We start from the raw sequence: 22,271 nt of genomic DNA on the forward strand, positions 1-22,271 counted from the left end.
CTACTTCCTAACCTGCATTTCCTGTGGATCCCAAAGACCTCCTTTCCTCTTCTCACTTTTTGCTAACCCCCAACTCCAACAGGCACCCCTACCAATGCCAGGGCTCGCAGTCCAGAAAGCCAAGTACGCTGACTGCAGACCGTCTCTTCTCCCTCTGTCCTCCCAGATACAATCCCCTAGTCTCAGGCCCAGCTCTGCAGCAGGAATCCCTGCGGCAGCCTTCCCTGACCCCTGTTCTATCTCCTGTGGATCCCACAGATCTTCCCTTTCTAACTTCTGTGCTCTGACTCTGCTTTTTCCTAGTTATTTTTCTTTCTTAATGACTAAGACAGACTCACTTCCTACCCAGAACTATTGCCCTAGAAGAGTAGGCTTAATTAGAGAAAGAAGCATGCACACACATGAATAGTAGCTATTTCTCAATCTGCATACGTGCCCTGGTGCTTTCAGTTTCAGTAGCTCTGCGTGGTAGGAGAGAAAGGCCATGGCTGGTGAGTTTCCCCTATTTTTAAAGTGGCTAAATTGGTGAATAAGTCGTTTGGGATGGGGCTGGTTTCTGTGGAAGCTCTCATTAGCTTCTGCAGATATTTAGGTGATCTGAATCTGGGGAAAGGGAAGACTATGTCGAAAATCTGCACGGAAGATTCTTGAAGGCCGGGCCCGGAAAGGACATATGTTTTACTTGTATCCTGTAGTCAGTGTTTTATTCTTAACTGTGAAGTGACCCTAGTCTGGTAGAGGGACCTAGATGAGCGACAGAAATGGTGGCTGCAAAAGGAGACGGTTTATTGTTATGTATCTTATTAATCTCATTTGAGAACATGTGATTTATGCTACTTGAGTTCTAACAGAAAGACAGGAACTCAATCCCTGCGCCTCACCCTGTGTGCTTGCATGTAATGTTGAAGGGGAACATGGAGTACAGGAGAAGGGGGGGGAACGACGCATGTAAAAGGGATGTGTTACTGATCCAGTCCGGAAAGGACTATGCCTTCTTTAGAACATGAAAGGAACACGCAACTGTTTTCCTGACTTGAGAAATCTTGGTGCCTTAAACAGATAACATCCTGAAGGAAAAGAGGACAAAGTTTATCAACTCAGTGGATGGAGGTACAATAAATGGCTTGCTGGACGAAGTTTTAGAGAAGAGAGTGCTGAGCCAGGAAGAAATGGACAGAATAAAACTTGGCAATGTCACCGTTAAGGACAAAGCACGGGACCTATGTGATTCTGTCACTAAAATGGGGCCCCAGGCATGCCAAATCTTTATCACATACATTTGTAAAGAAGCCCCCTATGTGGCACAAATGATGGAGCTTAAATCAGGTAAGAGCCTGCATCTTAGACTAACATGAGGGTCCGGGTATTCTTATAACCAGGGTCTGATTGACATATTTCTTAAGTGGTTTGAAATCAACTTTCACCTCTACGTCAAGAGTCTCATTTTTGTGTCAGTGGCCCTATTGTGTGTCTCCTGGCTCCTTCACATCTATTGTGTGTCTCCTGGCTCCTTCACACCTATTCCTTCTGCCTTGTCTCCTGTAGTTCACAGCAGTCTCAAACTCACTGTATAACCAGGGGTGGCCTTGGCATGGTGACTTAATTTCCATTGCCTCTCTTCAGGTCCACCAGCTGAAAATTTTTGTTACTACAGAAAATTTCCAGAGAGGACATCTTTCCATTCAGGTACACATGCTTGCAAAGGAGGAATACACATTGTGCCCACATTTTTTGCAACTATCTTCATATGGTGAACCCAGGTCGAAGGGGCTGTAATTCCCAAGCATTGATTCTATGGTTTTCCTCTTCTTTGTTTGAGCAAAGGCAGTTTTCTTCGCTTCATCACCCATATTCACAGTAACATTTTCTGAGTCTGTGTCCAAGTCCCAACTTCCTAGCTAGGTAGCAACCCTTCCCATTCGAGTGCCTAGGACGCATCTTCCCGCCTCCTCTCAGCGTGTGTGTATCTAAACACTCCCAAAGATAAACTTGCCAATCTTCCTCATCCTGCTTCTTTTCGGTTTTCTCTGCCTTTGTTAGTACTATCATCACTAGCAGGTGTTTAAATGTAAAACTGAAAATGAATCCTTAGCATTTCTTTTTCTCTTCCACCTACTTTTAGTCTGTGGCTGCTTTAATGAGTTCCTCTCGCAACTATCACCATATCAAACACTCCTGTTACTCATAGCCCACAGTAGTTGCTAACTTTGACCCTCTCTACAGTTACCTATGCCAGGTACAATTTTTTGATCATTAGAAAAATAGCTATCATATGACAGTTGTACTCCAGACATTGTTCTATAAACTGTTCAAGAGTAAGCATGATCAATTATTCTTCTGATTGGATTGAACTTGCATAAATGAAGTGGATATTTATTTAAAACTATCACTGAATTAAAGCTACCACCATTTTAGACACAGTAATGATAATGCAAACCCTTATTAAAATAACATGGAATGCAGTAAGAAAGTCAATATTCATGGTGATTTTTACATGATAGGAAGTTGTTTCTTATTCCCAAAGATTATAAAGGAGCCATTCTCAATGAGCAACAAACTCTCTTCCGTGCCAGAGATCTTCCACACTGTCTCTCACACTGTGCTTACAGCCATCCTGGGAGAGATATTAGAAAGACTGTGAGATTATTTGTGGAAGACTTTGTAAGCTCATCTTAGGTGTGTCCCGTACCAAACACATGTGTGTCTTCTATTGGCCACAACTGACCACAGACAGAAAACGTTCTAGAATGATGGTAACAAGGACAGCTTCGTACCGGGCAGAGGCATCCTGTGGACATGGAGTACAGGCACTGAGAGTGTGCAGTCAAACTTTACTACCAAAAAAATATTCATTTCATACACTGTTAGAGCTTGCACAGGAAATAATTATATCCCAAATGACAAAACACATCTTTCCATGGCTGCACTGAAATGGTAGCTCTGCCTTATGGAAACTGAGGCAGTCAGCACACAGCAGACCCCTTGTTGATAATATTAATTTTGAATAAGTTCATCTCTTTCTTAAAAAAAATAACTAAAGTTGCAGTGTACAAGAGAGTTTTCCCATTATGGTTCTGAAATAATTTCATCTAAATGACAATTCTTTCCCCCCACGTCAGAAAGGCAAATGTTCAAAAACAACAGCAACAACAAAAAACAAACTCAATTATTCTACTGAATCTACATTAATCCACATGTTTTCTTACACATTTCATGTCATGTGACATTTCTATATAATTAAATACTTTATTTCATTACTTTAAAATCTCCAATATAATTAATATTTGTTTAATTTGTTGTTGCTTTTGACTTATTTATGCAGAAGCAAGACATCTTTGACCAATTAATGAGGTTTTAAAAAATATTTTTCCAATATATTCATTCTAAGTAGTTTATATTCTTTCATACAACAAACACATTTCTGTGTCTTCATTCAACTTAGTAAATGTACAGTTTATCTAAATGTCTTTTAAAATTAGCTTAAAAATCTCCTCATTTTATTTCTGTTCTCCAGGTGCCTAGATAAATTATTTCTATTTTGAAATACAACAAGTTTCTATCATATCATTAAGAGGTACATCACATTGTTTGATGATACAGAACTTGGGATCCAATAAGAGCCCCAGGAGCTACTGACAAAAACCATTGTAAAAACACTAACTCACAGATATGTGCAATCAATAACGAATTATATAAATTCATGAAACTTACACATTAACTTTAGCATTTATTATTCTAGCTCCCTTTTATTCCAGTGCACTTATCCCATATTGTTCCTTGTTTGGTTACTGTGCACATACAGTAGGAAGTATTCCTAAGTGAGAGGACAAAGGATCATCCCTAAGAAGTACCTGATGCCTACTATTGTGCATAAGAAAAAAAAAATAAGACTTATTTTCTAACACCTCTCTGCCACCTAAAATTTCATCCTAGTCTTCAAATACATTCTGAAATAAATATGCTAAACATTTTAATACTCCTCGCTTTGCTTTTATCTAAATATTTGTCAAAATACTCATCTCATGATAGATTCCACATCGCACCACTGGGACTATCTGCCTTGAAATATGTTTCATTAACTGTGATCTGTATCTTGTTCTACACTGTGGTTATGCATCCTGCTTGTCATCACCTGTCTTTACACAGAGTTAAGGCTGTAAGAGACTTGAAGAGAGGCCACCAGAGTTGCATACATCCATGCTATTTTTCATCTCTTACAGAAACAAAGCGAGACCAGAGCAAAGAAGATGCATTTCCAGGACCAAGAGGGGGCCTCAAGTTTTGCCCCACAGAAACATTCCGAAAGATTTGGAAAGAAAATCCTTCAGAGGTGCTATGCTTAGAATCTGGGGTGGAGTAAGCTGGAAAACACTGAGGCCATCCTGAAGGGTGGTGGTTCTTTGTCACAGACAAGTTTGTTGTAATGTCCCAAACATCGATTGAGCCACTCCGCATTATATAAAAGATCCCGACCTTCTAGAATCTCAGGCTTATTTGGAGAGTTACAAATTTGATGCAATTCATTGGTAAACAATAATAGCAACAGCAAAATCAGTAGCTAACATTAGATGCTTACTGTGAGTTAAAAACTGTTTTATACACTTCATATATAATAAAGCTGTTACCTTCAAATAACCTACTTTAGGGATTAGGAAACTTGAGTCAGGTATGGATCCAATATTATGTTTACATCAATAAGAAACCCAGGGCACCAAGTTTACAATTTAGGGATCCTAGCTACAAATATACTTTATTTTTCAAAATTTCACTTTCAAAATTAAGGTCAAATGTTCAACCAGCCCCTGGGCTCTTGCAGATTTCACTAGCACTCTTAAACTAAGACTCAGTTTTCTTCCTATTCTTTTTTAAAATTAAACATTTTTTATTTCTTACATATACATTTATATTGTTACACATCATATATACAATTAACTACCTATAGCAAGAAGAGCCATGACACAATCAGGAATTATATAAATGTTACATTCTTAGTATTTTGGTTATTTGTATTTGACAGCCTTGAAGAAAACATCTTTCCTATCTTGGTGCACTTCCTATTCTTAATCAATATTGGTTTCTTGAAAGGCTTAAGAGAAGAGGATTTGGAATTACCATAAGCACATAAAATAGATATTGAAATAAACAAGTTGCTCATTCAATATCCTTTTTATACAGATTTATCCAATAATGACTACATCGTCCTCTCGTACACGCCTTGCCCTCATCATCTGCAACACAGACTTTGAACATCTTCCTAGGAGGAATGGAGCTGATGTTGACCTCAAAAAAATGACGTTGCTGCTGAAGAGTCTGGATTATACTGTGAAAGTGAAAGAAAACCTCACAGCTGAGGTGAGACTTCTCAAAATAATAGAAACAGTGCCCATGCCTCTTATACCCCTAGATGGTGCTAGAAAACACAGCGCAGAAGCAGAAAACTTAGTCTTGCTAGTCTGTCACTATGATGTCCTTTGGTGAGTAGCCACTGACCATGATACATGCCTGTCAAGTGCTGCCATGCTTTAGCCAAAGTCTCATGTAGCATCGAATTGGAAAATGTTCCAATAATCTCGGGATAACTTCCTATAATTGTATAGCCTTGCTTTATATAAAAATTGAAAATTAGAATTTTTCATGGACTTATTCAATGGCTCTGTTTTCTGTCCCTAGTTTTACACTGTACCTCACAGTGTAAAACCACTGATTTGGTCTCTTACAGGAGATGACGACAGAAGTGAAGAAGTTTGCTGCCTGCCCAGAGCACAAGACTTCTGACAGTACCTTCCTCGTATTCATGTCTCATGGAACCCTGGAGGGAATATGTGGGAAGACATACTCACCTTTTGATAAAGGTGCTAAAGGTGAAGAACCAGATGGTTTAAAGAATTTTTTATTAATTTATTCAAATTACAACTCAATTGTTATCCCATCACTTGTATCCTCCCATTCCTCCTTCCCACTTTCACCCTATTCCCCTCCCCTAGGTCTATGACCCAGGGGGACCTCTTCCCCCACTATACGGTCATAGACTATCAAGTCTCATCTTGGTAGCCTGCTTATTCTTTCTTTGAGTGCCATCAGGCCTCCCCCACCAAGAGGAGGTGATCAAATATGGAGCAGCAGAGTTCATGTCAAAGTCAGTCCTCGCTCTCCACATAACTGTGGAGAATGTCCTGTCCATTGGGTAGATCAGAGTAGGGGTTTGATGTTTACTATTGTATTGTCCTTGGTTAGTGCAAAAGTTTGAGCAGACCCTCCTGGGCCCCAATCCACCCATCACAATGTTCTTCTTGTAGATTTCTAGGATCCTCTGGGTCCTTCTATTTCCCCATCTCCTATATTTCTCTTACCTAGAGTCTCAATAGGATGTCTTCACATCTATCTCAATCTCCTGGTAAGTAAAGACTTTCATGGGACATGCCTTTTGTGCTAGTTTCACTTATAAGTGAGTATATACCATGTGCGTCTTTCTGCTTCTGGGTTAACTCACTCATTATGATCATCTCTAGTCCCATCTATTTCTCCACAGATTTTGGGATTTCCTTGTTTTTAATAGCTGAGTAGTATTCCATAATGTAAATGTACCACAGTTTCTTTATCCACTCTTTACTTGAGGGGCACTTAGTCTGTTTCCAGTTTCTGGCTATTACGAATATTCCAAGGAGTGGAATAGCTGGGTCTTGATGAAGCCCTATTCCCAGTTTTCTGAGATAGCACCAGATAAATTTCCAAGTTTGCATTCCCACCAGCATGAAGGAGTGTTCCTCTTTCTCCACATCCTCGCCAGCCTGTGGTGTCACTTGAATTTTTGCTCTTAGCCATTCTAATGGGTATAAGATGGAATCTCAGAGTTGTTTTGATTCGCATTTCTCTGATGACTAAGGACGTTGAGCATTTCTTTAAGTGTTTCTCAGCCATTCGATATTCCTCTGTTGAGAATTCTCTATTTAGTTCTGAGCCCCATTTCTCAATTGGGTTATTTGTTTTGGTGATGTTTAATTTCTTGAGTTCTTTATATATTTTGGATATTAGACCTTTGTCGGATGTAGGGTTGGTGAAGATCTTTTCCCAGTCTGTAGGCTGTTGCTTTGTTCTGTTGACAGGGTCTCCTGCTGAACCAGATGTTTTAAAAGCTGACAAAATCTTTCAAATGATGAACACTTTGGCGTGCCCAAACTTGAAAGACAAGCCCAAAGTTATCATCATTCAGGCCTGCCGTGGAGGTGAGTGAGTGCTGACGGTTTAAAGCTAACAGGATGCTCACATTCCGACCTTACCGTTTACATGTAGACACTGCTTTTCATGCTTGGGAGTTGATTCCCAAATATCAAACATCTATTTTATCACTCAGCTAATTAGGTATTCTGTGAATTCTAGTTCAAGTTATTAGATATATGCTTCAATTTCCAGTACAGAATATAACTATCCATAACCAATACCTACATTTTGATCTTCAGATGTTACTTGAGTCCATTTATTGATTAAAGGAGAAAAGAATTGTCGAAGCCTGCTTATAACAAACATTATATGCATATGTATGTATTCACATTCATACACACACACACACATATATGTGAATACAAGACAGACCAAAAAGTTTATAAGTAGGGTTGAGGAGAAGTTTCAAGGAAGCAATATTTCCTTTGGAAAGTGCTAGTAATATAAAATCAATTTTGTTTTTCCAGAGAATCAAGGGGTGGTGTTCGTAAAAGATTCAGTAGGAAACTCTGAAGAGAAATTCTTAATGGATGAAGATTTTGAAGATGATGGCATTAAGAAGGCCCACATAGAGAAGGATTTTATTGCTTTCTTCTCTTCAACACCAGGTAAAGGGTTTTTATGCAGGCCATCTTGGTTGCAGTCACTGTTAGGAAGAGGGACCCCACACATGTAAGACTTTTAAGTCCTCTTTAAAACTTCATATTCAATCCCCTCATCCACACAGATAACATACGCATATATTTTTCTGAATTAGCAAACTCTTTATACTGCATAATATTTCTCCTACAACTATGAAGGATAACAGAGAATTAAATAGATGAGCAACCACACTAAGCTCATTAGAATCTAAAAGGTGCACATCACTGGCTCAGTCAGAACACGATTGTGCACCAGCATCAAGTGTTTACAGAATCCTGATGATGGGAGGTATGGAGACAGGAAGACTGATCATTTGACCTCAGATCCTCAGAGGCCATGAAAAGCTAGACAAGCATCTGTAATCTCTGCGTTCCTATGAGTAGTTGAGAGGGTGAGTACAGTCCAGTCTCCTGAAATCATACAGACCAGTTAACCTGCCTTACATATTACAGGCAAAGTTCATTTTAATGTGAGAGGGTTTTTATGTGTTAAAACAAATACTTGTAAATAATTCAAAATTCATGCCAAACAGTAATTAATATTCAGGTTACATTCCGAAATTTCCATCTATTACATTTTTTCAATATCATTTGAAATTTTATTTGATAAGTATAAACAAATGTTGCAGTGGTACATAGCAGTGAAGAAAAGGCAAGAGATGGAAAACAGACAGAGAGAGGAAAGGAAAAAGGAGGGAGGAACACACCATCTAGATCTCAATAAAACAACTGTGTTGCTATAACCAAGTACAGAGCATCACACAATACAGCTAAGTAAAACCAACCAAACAAACAAAACCCAAGCATATTACAGAGAATAAAAAACAAAATGATCACATGTGACAAAGCAGAAAGAACATGTGTTGCAGGATCTTTGATCACACTGTGAAACCTGAGATTGTGTTATTTACTGAAAAAAAAAATCCCACCTATTTTTAGGTGTGGTATGGCTCAGTCTTAGCACACACCTTTAATCCAAAAGTTTCTTCTTGAATATTGTAAACAGGATTTTAAAAAGTCAACCATAGGATGAGATGGAGCAAGCAACGAGTGGATAGGGAGTGCGCATAGGATTATTAAGAAAAAAAACATAGAGAGGAAAAAGAAGTTGGGAAGATAGGCAAAGAGACTCACAGAAAGAGACAAGTGAGAGATTGAATTTGATGGAGCTTGGAGATGGGGGATTCCTTCTGGGATGTTGGCTGAGGAGGAAGGTCAGCTGGGCGATTTCTCTGCCTCTCTGAGCTAGCAGGTTTTCACCCAGCATCTGCTTTTATTGATAAAATCAAACTACTGAGATTTTATTAAAAATAACATTCTTACAGAACTTTGAACTCAACAACACTTAACCCTAAGACTGCCAAATACAGCTGCTCTGGACACTGTAGAAAGCTTGGCAGGAACAGCTTCATTACTCTAAATAGTTTTTACTGTGTTAGATTTCAAACCTTTCCTTTTTACTTGGACAAAAAGAGGGAAAGTTGGGTTGGAGAGATGGCTCAGTGGTTAAGAGCATTGACTGCTTTTCCAGAGGTCCTGAGTTCAATTCCCAGCAAGCATATGGTGGCTCACAACCATCAATCATGTGATCTGATGCCCTCTTCTGGCATGGAGGCACACATGCAGGCAGAGCACTGTATACATAATAATAAATAAATAAATCTTTTTTTAAAAAGAGGGAAAGTTGCAAGATATTTATATGCCAGAAATTGCTTGGATCCGTTTTGAGTACAGTATACCCTGCATAAAAGCAAACCAACTTCAAAGCATTGCAGAGAACTTTTAATTATCATAAGACCATAGACAAAGCAATAGTAAGTCTCTGAAGTCATGTTTAGTGACCACATTTTAAAAGAAAACAATGTGTTTAGTAATTGAATGAATGACCAATAATTCTGGCTCCTTAATAGTCTGGATCAACTCTTTTGTTTATGTTATTGTTTCAATTGCATTAGCTCAACTCTTCTCTAAAATAAGAAATAGAAATACAACTATTCTCATCCTTACAAATGAATATATCAAGACTAAGAATGGCTAAGTACCTTGTCACGGTGATAAATCTACTCTGAGCTGGAGAATAACCTACCTGCAAACACCAAATTCTTTTTAAAATTATTTTATTATATATATATATGTTTATATTATTACACATATATACAATAGATTACCTATGACAAGAAGAACCATGACACAATCAGGAATTATATAAATGTCACATTCTTAGTGTTTTGGCTACTTGTATTTGACAACCTTGAAGAAGACATCTTTCCTATCTTGGTGCCATTTATTACATCTTATATTAAATCTAATTGTATCATCTTGCTGAGATTTCTTCAAATTTCTCACCAATATATGCAAACATATGGTCATTGGGGCAAGGGTTGAATTAGGTAAGTGTGAAATACTAAACAATTTCTAAAATTTTCACATTAAAAAACACTAACGAATTCTAAAATTTTCACATTAAAAACACTGACGATTTCTAAAATTTTCACATAAAGTTACTCTTATTAAACTTTTAATTTGTTATGTAATCTAAGTAGCTTACTATGTTAAGATTTAATTTAAAGTCATTTCAGCCATTTTGCACATTCCTTGAGACTCGCATTCTTTTACTCAAATACATCCTTTAAAGGCTCTGACCAAACAGCTTAGGGACCGTACTATCGACGGTACCCTCCAGATAGAGCCTACTTCTACACTGGGTAGACACTGCCTTGATGTATATCTCTCTACATATTTTCCAATGATAAAAACATACGGCTATTGATACATCATTTGGCGGATAGGTGATCATCTACAGATGTACGCCTATAGAGTTTCATTACGTAGTTTCATACTTGTAGTCACTCAGACATGCCTGCCTGATTACACTCAGTGAATCACTAAAAGTAAAAGAAAGAAAGAAAGAAAGAAAAAAACCATTTAAGGGGAGAGATTGGTTGATGAATGAAGAGGATTTAAAGAGAGGGCAGGTCATAAATGTAATCAGATGCATTCTACAAATGGAAAAAAAATTGTCAGAGTAAATGTATTTAATTTAGAAACACCATAGCAACACACACACAGTTTTCAGCTAAAGAATGTGGCTTTATTATTAGATTTAACTCTCCCTTTAAATCGGTTCCTCTTGTCTTGCACCATACAGTCCTCTCTGATTATAGAGGCTTCTGCAGGCATTTCTACCCTGTTGGATTCTGTCTCCCTTCCTTTTGCCTTTTTCACTATTCTTTGTAAATGGTACAGACTATACTCTTCCTCTACCAAACCCAGCTGCAATTTGCCTGTGTGAATCCCAACCACATAGTAGGACTTTCTGAAAAGTCTCTGGCCTTTTACTCTTGTCACTGCAAATTACTTTCAGAGACACCTGTGTTTACTCCCGTACGTTTCCTTTATATCTCTCTCAGATATTTGTGATGTATCGTTTGTTCCTCTTTTTGTAGAAATAATTACTCTCAACTTAAAAATGTACAGTGGAAACCAGATGAGGTGGTACACAGTGTAATCCCAGCACTTGGGGAGGTAGAGGCAGGTGGATCTATGTGAGTTCAAGGCCAGCCTGGTCTACACAGTGAATCCAGGACAGCCTGGAGAAGCACAGAGGAATTCTGTCTTGAAAAAAAGTAATGTACAGTGGACATATATCACAGTCATTAGAGTGTGTCTTGGAAATACACACTCATATACTTATTCTCTTAACCTAAATCACTTTCCCTACTCCAGGCAGCCTACCTCTCTCTATTAGATTTTCACCATCTTGAAATCAGGAACGATACCATCTGAATATCTGCATTGTATACAGAAATTTTGTTGAGTAAAGGAAAATGTACCAATTGAATTTTCTATATACCTACTGAAAAATGCCAGTATGGAATACAGTCTAAACTCTATAATGTGTCCAGCTAGAATGGAAAGGCTAGAGCAGCCTGTATCCAGGGTAAGGCGTGTGATAAGATTTGGAATATACTTTATTCACAGAGAATATCTCTCGGAGACATCCTGACCAGGGCTCTCTGTTCATTGTGGAACTCATCAAACATATGGAAAAATATGCCTGGTCTTGTGACTTGGTGGACATTTTCAGAAAGGTAGGACTTTGGATGCTTCATCAACTCTACTTCCCTGGTCTTTGGCTACTCAAGCTGCATTAATGGGAAAGTGCTGAACATTTTGGTTGTTCTTTCCAAAGGGCTATTTATTTACTTATTTGGTCAGTTAACAATCCCTACATAGTGCCAGCATTCTATGTTTTCTGACCATAATCCCTTAGAAATAATCAGCTATATTTACCCATATCCTTCCCTTGGTAGGATATGGAGCAGAATCGAATATCCTGTGTCCATCATTTTTTGTCAACTCCAGTAAGAGAATCTAATAGTCTAGGAAATAGTCTCATTGTTTCGGTTCTTACAAATGCCATGAGTTATTGTTTGTTTACTGTCATGCTAGTCAATGCAGTTTTTTCATCTCAAGTCATGATTCTACTCTGAAAAGTATGGCTATAAACTTTCCTTTCTTTTCTAGGTTCAATTTGCATTTGATCAACCACAAGTCATAAAACAGATGCCTACCATTGAAAGGATGACCTTGACAAAACGTTTTCTACCTCTTCCCAGGACATTAAAATAAGTATGTTGCATCAATGTCTTTGTACAATTGTGTGTGTGTGTGTGTGTGTGTGTGTGTGTGTGTGTGTGTGTGTGTGTGTACACAGTAGAGTAGGGAAAGGAGGTTGGGTAAAGACCACTGAAGAAAGATAAAACTGGTACTGGTCAAGTTTCTAGGTCTGATGTAAAAAATGGAGGAAGCAGGGAAGACCTGAAAGGGTGCTGTGTTTTCTGTTTTCTACATAGCACTTCGTTCTATTTTAAGACTCTCAGATTTTGATGGTTTTTTTCAGGGTTGGCTGTTATGAACCAGCATGTTGTATATGTGTACATTTCATCTCAGTAGGGCAGCACTTAGATATGCCTTGGGTTCTTCTTTGTTATTAGTGTGTATGCCAGCATTACAGCATGATACTATAATCTGCACATGCCTCAGCAGAATGCTTATGTTCGTATAATTTCTCTTTCCCATAGGAATCCAGGAGTTCCATCCTTCTGTACCTGCCCTGGGAATCATGTCAACATTTCTCTAAATGATGTAATAAATCACACACAAAGAAGGAAAGGCTATTCTGTTAGCTGTTGCCATTGGGTTCCCCTTTATTTGATTTGATGCTCAGAACACAAGAAGAGGAACTAAGTATTTTTTGATTGAATCTATTCTTTGAAAATTTTATAAAGTACATTCTAATTGCTATAACCTCACATCCTCTATAGTATTCTACCCATATAACTACTCTCTTCTCTACAATTCCCTTTCAAACACCCACGTCTCTTTTGTTTTAGAGACCCATGGAAGGGATTTTCCACTGAAGCATGATCAATGCCTTTGTGGAAACACATCTGAGTCCCTCAGTGTCCAGAGTGTCAGGAGACTTCTTAGACTTGACTCTTAAATGCTGAACTGGCTGATGTTTTATGCTATCATTTGCTTGCCTTTTTCTATAGACATGTAAAATTGGTACCTTCACCACAGTGATCTGAATTCCAGGAATTTAGAGCTCAGCAGAAGATTTGTAGAAAATATAACTGGGACAATAATAGCCAAGATAATAAATGGCATCTCAAAATAGAGTGTTTACTTATGACTGTGGAAGCTTTAACCAGAACCCAGCAACTTCTCTGTGCCATTATGCTTCATAGATTCAAAGAAAATGTTGATTTAGCCCAAGAACTTTAAAATTTCACATTCTGATTGAGAATAAAAAACAGTGCCCCAAACACACAGGGAACAATTATCAGGAACACACGTCATCCCTTTAACCATTCACTCAGCAGTGTTTAAGTTCAGGACGAGCTGAAAGAAGGACACTCCCACATGTACCTTTCTAACCCATCCTATTTAATCCAACATTCCCTGAATTCTCAGAGTTGAAAACACCACAGCCCTTGTCTTTTCCCCTGTCTCTAAGCATTTCCCTGATACAGCTCTGTCCTGAGATCATGTGATCAGGCCTTCATTCTCTTGCAGCCTGAAACTGCCTCTCTGAGCGGCCTTTGCTCAGAGGCTACTAAGAAGTAGTGGTAATCAGTCACTCTCAGCCAAAATGTATGCACAAGTGCAGTCTTGCTCAGTTAATGAAATGCATTCTGAGAGGACAAAAGGGATGCTCTGAACTGCTATGTCTAATAAATGGCTAAGGCTGTAGGAATTCAAATAGAAAAGATACAGCATTGTGCAATTGGCTAATTCTCCACTAGAAAGGAGACTGTTAAATTTCACAGACTTAGGACTGATGTTACGGAGAAGAGAGGCAGAGACATAGAGAAAGTCAGAGGGGAAATAATCATCCCTGGGTGTTACTGGGGCCTTGACAAATGGAGACTGCAAAATGAAACCCATTCAGAGGGGGGAGCCTGCAGAACAGTATTTTATTTCTATTTTTGCTGCTGTTGTGGTTTGTTTGTTTTGGTTGTTTGGATGTTTATTTTTCCCAAGAGGAAGGACTAGAGTTCAGGAAAAGGAGGACAGTTTTATGAGTTGCAGAGGATGTCCCCACAAGGGTCAAGACTTTCTAAGCAGCCCTTTCAGAATCCCTAGGAAGTCTCTGCCTCCCTAAACTAAGGAAGTGCACAGCAACTTTCGTTTTACTGTAAGAAATTGTCTGCCCTGTGGGAAAGAACTGAAGCTTTTTCTCACGGCTGGCGAGTCTGGGGTCCTTCCTGACTAGGGGCTAGGACTTGAGTCCTAGAATTGACAATAGCCATAGCTCTGGGACAGGCAGAGATTAAAAAAAAGTGGGGGCAGGGAAGCAGAGCAGTGGTATAGAAGCCAGTTTCCTGCCTGCCTGGTTACAATGGGAAATTACTGTGTATCAGAAATTATGGAGCTGGGCGTGGTGGTGCACGCCTTTAATCCCAGCAGTTGGGAGGCAGAGGCAGGCGGATCGCTGTGAGTTCGAGGCCAGCCTAGTCTACAAAGTGAGTCCAGGAAGGCCAAGGCTACACAGAGAAACCCTGTCTTGAAAAACCAAAAACCAAAAACAAAAACAGAAATTGTGGAGATGCTGAGATACATGTAGCTTTGACAAACAAAGAAGTTTATCCGTTATTTTCCATTTTTGGAAATCAAAGAGGAGGGTAAAGCCAGAATAACCTACATATGGGACAAAAGTCTGTAATGAACTCTAAAATTGTTTTGTTTTCCTGGGCTGCTGATGTAGACACGTAGGCACTAACATTCCTCTGATAAATAAATTGTCACATATTTGAAGTCGCCACCCATTTCCCAAGACTAGAGTTACTCTCTTGTTCCACTTAAGATAATTTTATTTTCTTGCTAACTCTCTACTTCTACTAGACCCAACTCTGCTGTAAGCCATTCTTGGATTCCTATCATAAGGTCTTAGCCTTCTGTTCCACCCTTGGCACGGCTTTCAAACCACCCACCCATCTTCCACTCAGAAGCTGAAAAGGCACAGGGCTGGTAATCACTTCACAAGTGCTCAAATACATCTTATCATTTCCTTGGCTTTATTCTCTACAATCTTAGGGATTTCTAAGTCGTACAATTAAGTAATCTGAGGTCATGAAGAGGGTTTCAGTTCACTACTCTGCCCTCACTTGAATATCTAAACCTAAAGAGGTTTCAGGCATCTGCGGACAACTCTGCAGCTGGCTTAGAGCAGACTTAAGTGGATTGCTATGCTTAGGATTTGCAGGCAGTTTTTTCTTACTTCTGACCTGACATCCTAGATATCTGTTACTGCAGTTTCTTACTCAGGAACACAGGTGACTACTTATTATCTTTAAATAGATACAGATGTAGATCAATGGTACATATACAGATATGACGTCAGCAGCTGAGACAGATTTTCCTACCTGAAAATGTGCACTTGTCTACGTTTCTGTAGTCCCTTTGAAACTTGATTTTGGCCTCACATAAAAAAGAGATTTACTGTCTTCACTTACACCGTTTCCTTCTGCTGTGTGGTTTTTTTTTTTTGTTTGTTTGTTTTGTTTTGTTTTGTTTTTTACTCCTTTGATTCTCCCTAGAGTGTAATTATTTCCATTTGCTCTATGTCCCATCTTCCAATTTTTAACTTAAGCTCCAGGATGGCTTATCTCTCAGGATTTCAATTAGGTATTTGTTAAGGATGGGGGTTAGGTTAGGTGATAAGCTTTTTTGGAGTATACAGCACACACATCTGCTTACTCCAGCAGAAAAAACTACAACAGACCAAAGTAACAACTACACCAAAGTCAAGCTGGGTGCACTTGAGTTTTAATTCAGGCTACTTACAAGAAGTAAGGATGACTCAAAAACTGCTGCATCACCAAAAAGCCCAAGTCATCGTGGGTGAGGACTCCTGAAAGCACCGACTCAGGAGCGCTGCACTGCTTGCAGGAGACTGCAGTCTGAGAACGTCTTCTCTCTGTTTCTGCTGGGCAGCCTCCTTTCCCAGGCAGATGTTTATCCCTACTGCTGGAAGTCTTGAGGATCTTCCAAGTTTCCATTCCCTCAGATATGTGACATTTGGTTTAATCCCCTAAGCCTCCCCATCCCTCCCAGATGGAATGCTTCGATTGAGTAAAACTACTGTACAGCATATGGTGTGATCACTAAATCTAAGTCACACCTGTTGCTGGCAGCCTCCTAACCAGGCATGCCATCCATACTGCTTATGAGATTGGAATAACAGATAATTAGATAGTAGGAATGAGAAATTGAATGATATTGGACAAACTTAGTACATGAATATTTATAATACTTTACTACATCGCCTGGGACAAAAACTACAAACTGGATGAACTTCACCTTCTCATTTTCTCCTGTGATTTTATTACCCCTGAAAACCCACTTAAGAATGACTGCAATACTCCCTGGTTATGGCTTGTGAAGCATTTTCTATGTGACAGCTGTTTAACTGTTCTCTGACTTCATGGTTAGAGTTATGCGAGTCCATTTTTGTTACCATTGCTGTCCTGTGATTGATGAAGGGTTGCACTTGCCAATTTGTGTCCAACGTGCTTTGGACAGAGTGATCTGAGGTTGGCCCTTTGCTCAGGCTCAGGACACTGACACTACCTTATTTTTCTGCAGACGTCTTCAGATAATGACATGCATCTCGTTGTTCTTTTCTGTGTTTGCTGCACATTTCAGCTCACGGTGTACTTCTCTCTAAAGCCCAGCTCCTCCAGCTTCAGGCTCCTTCACACACTCCGCAGACACCACCAGCCTTGCCAGAGGAGCTGCTAGCGCCACACACGTCCTACTCTAAAAAGCTGTCTTGACATAGATGGCTGCCTTTAAAAACGATCTTTGTATATGCACGTCAATCACTTAAATCATTGGAGTGTTCCGTATTTTGTTTAATGGCTATCTCTACATTTGTCCTATAAGCTTTGCTGTGCACAGATCTATGTCCAGAACAGCATTCCCAGCGCTAGAAAGCTGTCATTTACAAAGAGACGCTCAACAAACACTGAATCAAAAAAATTCACATACGTCCCCTCAGCTCAAAATCCTCCAATATGCTATATGTTTTGTTTAGCAAGTTAAAGCTACTTTGTTATTAAATATAATTAAAGAGTTGAGTCAATAGTGTCTGCTCACATATTTAGTTATCAGTGAGGCGCAGAGAACTGTTGGACCTCCTTAATATCAGAAGTAATGGAGACTAGCTGATGTCTCCAGGCTTCCCAGGCCTCAGGGTCTAATGGGGAAATATTGATATGTAGGCTGGCATCATAATAATGAGATAAAAATGCCAGATTAGGGAAAACCATGTACTTTAGGAACAAACACCTTTGACATTCAAGAAAGGTTGGAAGCACCGAGGGAACTTACTGGGTTCAGTGTTAAGTAAGCTGAGATAACAAGCATAAAGTGAAAAAAATGGGAGAACTAGACGGAAGGAATACCTAGGACTCCAGCATCGCAAGTACATGTATATAGATATGTAGAATAAAAGAAGATTGGGTGTTTAAAAATCAGTGGACAGGATAGAAGTCACATCAGAAGACGAGGTTGAAGGACAAATCCTAGGTTTAAAATGAGATGTTAGAATACTCAATTTCATCATGAAGAATAAATGAGAAAGAGATGAGGTTCTTCAACGTTCACAGACTAATTATCAATAGAAAGATTTTTGGTGAAAATAGAAAAGGAAATGGGATTGAGAAGAATGGACAGATTCTGTAAACATTTAGTGGCTATAATGAAGAAAACATAGATTTAGGTAGAAAATAGGACATAAACCAAAGAGGTGTATTAATACCAGGCTTTGCTGTTTCTTATATTGGATATGGGATATTATTTATTAGTAAATGTACAAAGAAGGGTCATTTAAAATGAGTCATTTTAGTTTTAAATTCAATATAATGAGATTGTGGATTATGAAAAAGAAACAGAACACTGATTGTTGAATATATAACTCTCAATAGTGGGATCCAGGTGTAGGCTGAATCTATGAAATAAGAAAAACTTGTCTATTATTTAGGATTTGTAATTGGTGCACTGAGCACATGTAGCTTACAAGAATTAGCTTTAGTACAAACAGTTGCTTTTAAGTGATGATTTACGTAATTGGCAAGTAATATATATGGTTTTTATATAAAATGTTTTAAAATATGTATACACGGTTCAATTCCTAAGTAGGATTAATTAGTCTATATGTTACTTCTTATTTTTTCTTATGTGACGATAAACACTTAAATTCTCAAATAATTTGCAACAATATGATACATCTTTAAGAACTATAGTCATTGTGTTCCAGGGAAGCTGTGGAATTTATTTCTTCTATCTAGGGAGTGGTGCTTCCTTCTGCAGCATCTCTCTGAGCTACATATCCCCCCACCTCTTTACTCTTTCCCGGGGTGTAACAGTTTTAGATTCCAAACATAAGTAAGATCATATCGTATTTGAGCTTTGTATGTGTGGCTTGCTTTCTTTCACTTAACACAAGGTCCTAAAGTTTCATCAATATGTTCACAATTGTCAGAAATTCATTTAAAATGCTAATGCTAAGTTTTACAAATACTAAAACACTATATATGACATATGTCTATATACATATGTATGTATATATCTCCTTATCCACTCACTTGTTTACAGGCGCTTATACTGACTCTATCATGGCTGATGTACACAATACTGCAAGGAGTATTTACAGCCTTCCTTCACCATCCTTATTTCGTGCATAGGATATAACCAGAAATGGGTTTTATTGATCCAAAGTAGTTCTTTATTATTTGTAAAGACTCTCTATGAATCATTTTTATTATTCTAGTAGTTACACTAGATTATACTTCAATCAATAATGTACAAAGGTTCACTTCCTTAGCATACTCTGCAACTCTAGTCTTGTGTCTTTTTTTATTTTTATTTATTCTTCTCTTATAAATACATCCTGACCACAGCTTTCCCTTTCTTTGATCCTCCAAGTTCCTCCCTACCACTTCCCTTCTCTCCCAAATCCACTCTGCCTAGAAAAGAGCGGGCCTCTCAACGACCTCAACCAGACATGGCACAACAAAATAAAATATCAGCACAGACCTTCACATCAAGGCTGGGTGAGGCAACCAAATAGGAGAAAAGGCAAGAGTCAGAGACATCACCACTCATACTGTCAGGAATATCCCCAAAAGATCAAGCCAACAGCCTAACATTTACAGAGGACCTAGGGCAGGCCCACACAGGCCCTCTTTTCTGGGGGCTCCCACAATTTATATTGGCCGGCTTGCAAAGGGCTTCCTACACTCTGGAGGGAGGGAACCAATGGAGAACTTCCATGTGGCCTTCTTTCCACCTATGGCTTTTCCTTGTGTCTCTGCGTCTGCTCCCATCAATTGCCAGAGGCACCTTCTCTGATGACAGCTGGACTAGGCTATAGATTCTGAGTATAGCTGATCATTAGGATCCTTCCATTGATTTATTTTTTGGAAGTCATGCTTCTTTTTTACCCTGGGTCTCTGGCTTATCCAGCTTCTAGTTCATGACCATCCATGGGGCAGTGGCTGCTTTTCCTGGCATGGGCCTCAAATTAGACCAGTTACTGGTTGGCCACTCCCACAAGTTCTGCACCACCATTGCCCCAGTACAGCTTGTAGGCAGAAGAGAGGGTAGGTCAAAGGTCAAAGGTTGTGTTGCCGGTTTGGGGCCCGGGTCTCACCACTGGAAGCCTTGCCTGGTTATAGAAGAAGGTTCAGGTTTCACACCTTCCATTACTGGGAGTCCTTATTAGGGTCACCTTGTAGATCGCAGGGTGTTTTTCCACATTAGGATTCCACATCGCCCCCCAGTTCATTGCCTCTTCCTGTGTCCTCTTGCTCCCTTCCTCCTCCCTTCTACCTGATCCTTCTTATTCTCATCCCCTCCAGCAAAATCTAAGCTGCTCTCCTTCCTGGGGAGATCCATGTATTCTCCCTAGGGCCCTCCTTGTTATTTAGTCTCTCAGGGCCTATGGATTGTAGCATGGTTTTCCTTTCCTGAACAGATAATACCCACTAATAAGTGAGAACATGCCATGTTTGTCTTTCTGGGTCTGGGTTACCTCACTCAGGATAACTCTCTCTAGTTCCATCCATTTTTCTGCAAATTTCATGATGTCATTTTTCTAACTGTTGAGTAATACGTCATTGCATAAATGTACAAACATCCTTTATCCATTTTTTTGTTGCTGTACATCCAAGTATTTTCCAGTTCCTTGCTATTATGAATAAAGCTGCTATGAACATAGTTGAGCAAGTGTTCCTGTGGTAGGATGGAAAGTCCTTTGTGTATATGTTCATGAGTAGAATAGCTGAGTCTTGTTGAGGTAGATCAATTCCCAATTTTCTGAGGAACTGCCATATTGATTTCTATAGTGGCTATACAAGTTTGTGTCCTTTTGATAATGATCATTCTATTAAACATCAGATGGTATCTCATTATGGCTTTAATTTGTATTTACTGATAGTTACTATTTGGTTGTTTTTGTTACAAACATATTGGATACCTATACTTTCCTGTAACTCTGTCTATTCAGGTATTGTCACTATTTTTTTTTTTAAATCCAGCTTTACAGAAGGTACTAGAAGGAAAACTCCATCTCAAAGGGCCAAGCTACAACCAAAACTACTCAGGAAAGAGATAAGTATCCCATGGCAAAAACACAACTACACAAACGCTCGACTGGAACCAACATCAAAATTAAGACCCTTAACAGTCACTGGTCATTAATATCTCTCAACATCAATGGTCTCAATTCTCCAATAAAAAGACACAGACTAACTGAATGGGTGCATAAACAAGATCCGACATTCTTCTGCATTCAAGAAACACATTTCACCCATAATGATAGGCATTACCTCAGGGTAAAAGGTTGGAAAAAAATATTCCAAGCAAATGGTCACAAGAAGCAAGCAGGCGTAGCGATTTTAGTATCGAACAAAATAGACTTTCAACCAAAATTAATCAAAAGGGATGAGGAAGGACACTTCATACTCATCAAAGGTAAAGTCAACCAAGATGACATCACAATTCTGAACATCTATGCTCCCAATACAAGGGCACCCACATTTGTAAAAGATCTGCTAAAAAAGCTTAAACCACACATCGATCCCCACACAATAATAGTGGGGGACTTCAAAACCCCACTCTCACTGAAGGATAAGTCATTGAAACAGAAAGTAAACCAAGAAATAACATCATTAACCAATGCCATGGGTCAAATGGATCTAACAGATATCTATAGAACCTTTCACCCAAACAAGAAAGAATATATCTTCTTCTCTGCACCCCATGGAACCTTCTCCAAAATTGATCACATCGTAGGTCACAAAGCAAGCCTCAACAGATACAAGAGGATTGAAATAATACCTTGTATCCTATCAGATCACCATGCTCTTAGGCTGCAATTCAACAACAACAGAAATAACAAAAAACCTACACATACGTGGAAACTAAACAACTCTCTGCTAAATGACACCTGGGTCAGGGAAGAAATAAAGAAAGAAATCAAGGAGTTTCTGAAATTCAATGAAAATGAAGGAACAACGTACCCAAATTTATGGGATACATTGAAAGCAGTGCTAAGAGGAAAATTCATAGCACTAAGTGCCTTTAAAAAGAAATTGGAAACATCGCACATAAGCATCTTAATGACACAACTGGAAGCCCTATAAAAAAAAAAGAAGCAGAAAAAACCAAAAGGAGTAGACGTCTGGAAATAATCAAACTCAGGGGTGAAATTAACAAAATAGAAACTAAGAAAACAGTCCAAAGAATCAACAAAACCAAGAGCTGGTTCTTTGAGAAAATCAACAAGATAGACAGACCATTAGCCAAACTAACTAAAAGACAGAGAGACAGTATTGAAAT

General features: G+C 38.9%; 1 protein-coding gene across 1 annotated transcript; it reads left to right on the plus strand.

The window, feature by feature from the left end:
* The first annotated feature begins 484 nt into the window (after positions 1 to 484).
* Positions 485 to 12,486, plus strand: LOC127197927 (caspase-1-like). Its single transcript, XM_051155748.1, is given in 10 exon segments — positions 485 to 491; positions 1,060 to 1,326; positions 4,221 to 4,330; positions 5,176 to 5,352; positions 5,720 to 5,861; positions 7,104 to 7,223; positions 7,686 to 7,826; positions 11,841 to 11,950; positions 12,387 to 12,461; positions 12,463 to 12,486. Coding segments are annotated over 10 exon segments (1,173 nt in total).
* Positions 12,487 to 22,271: the final 9,785 nt, after the last annotated feature.

Source organism: Acomys russatus, chromosome 14 (genome assembly GCF_903995435.1).
Source record: "Acomys russatus chromosome 14, mAcoRus1.1, whole genome shotgun sequence".
Lineage (NCBI taxonomy): Eukaryota > Metazoa > Chordata > Mammalia > Rodentia > Muridae > Acomys > Acomys russatus.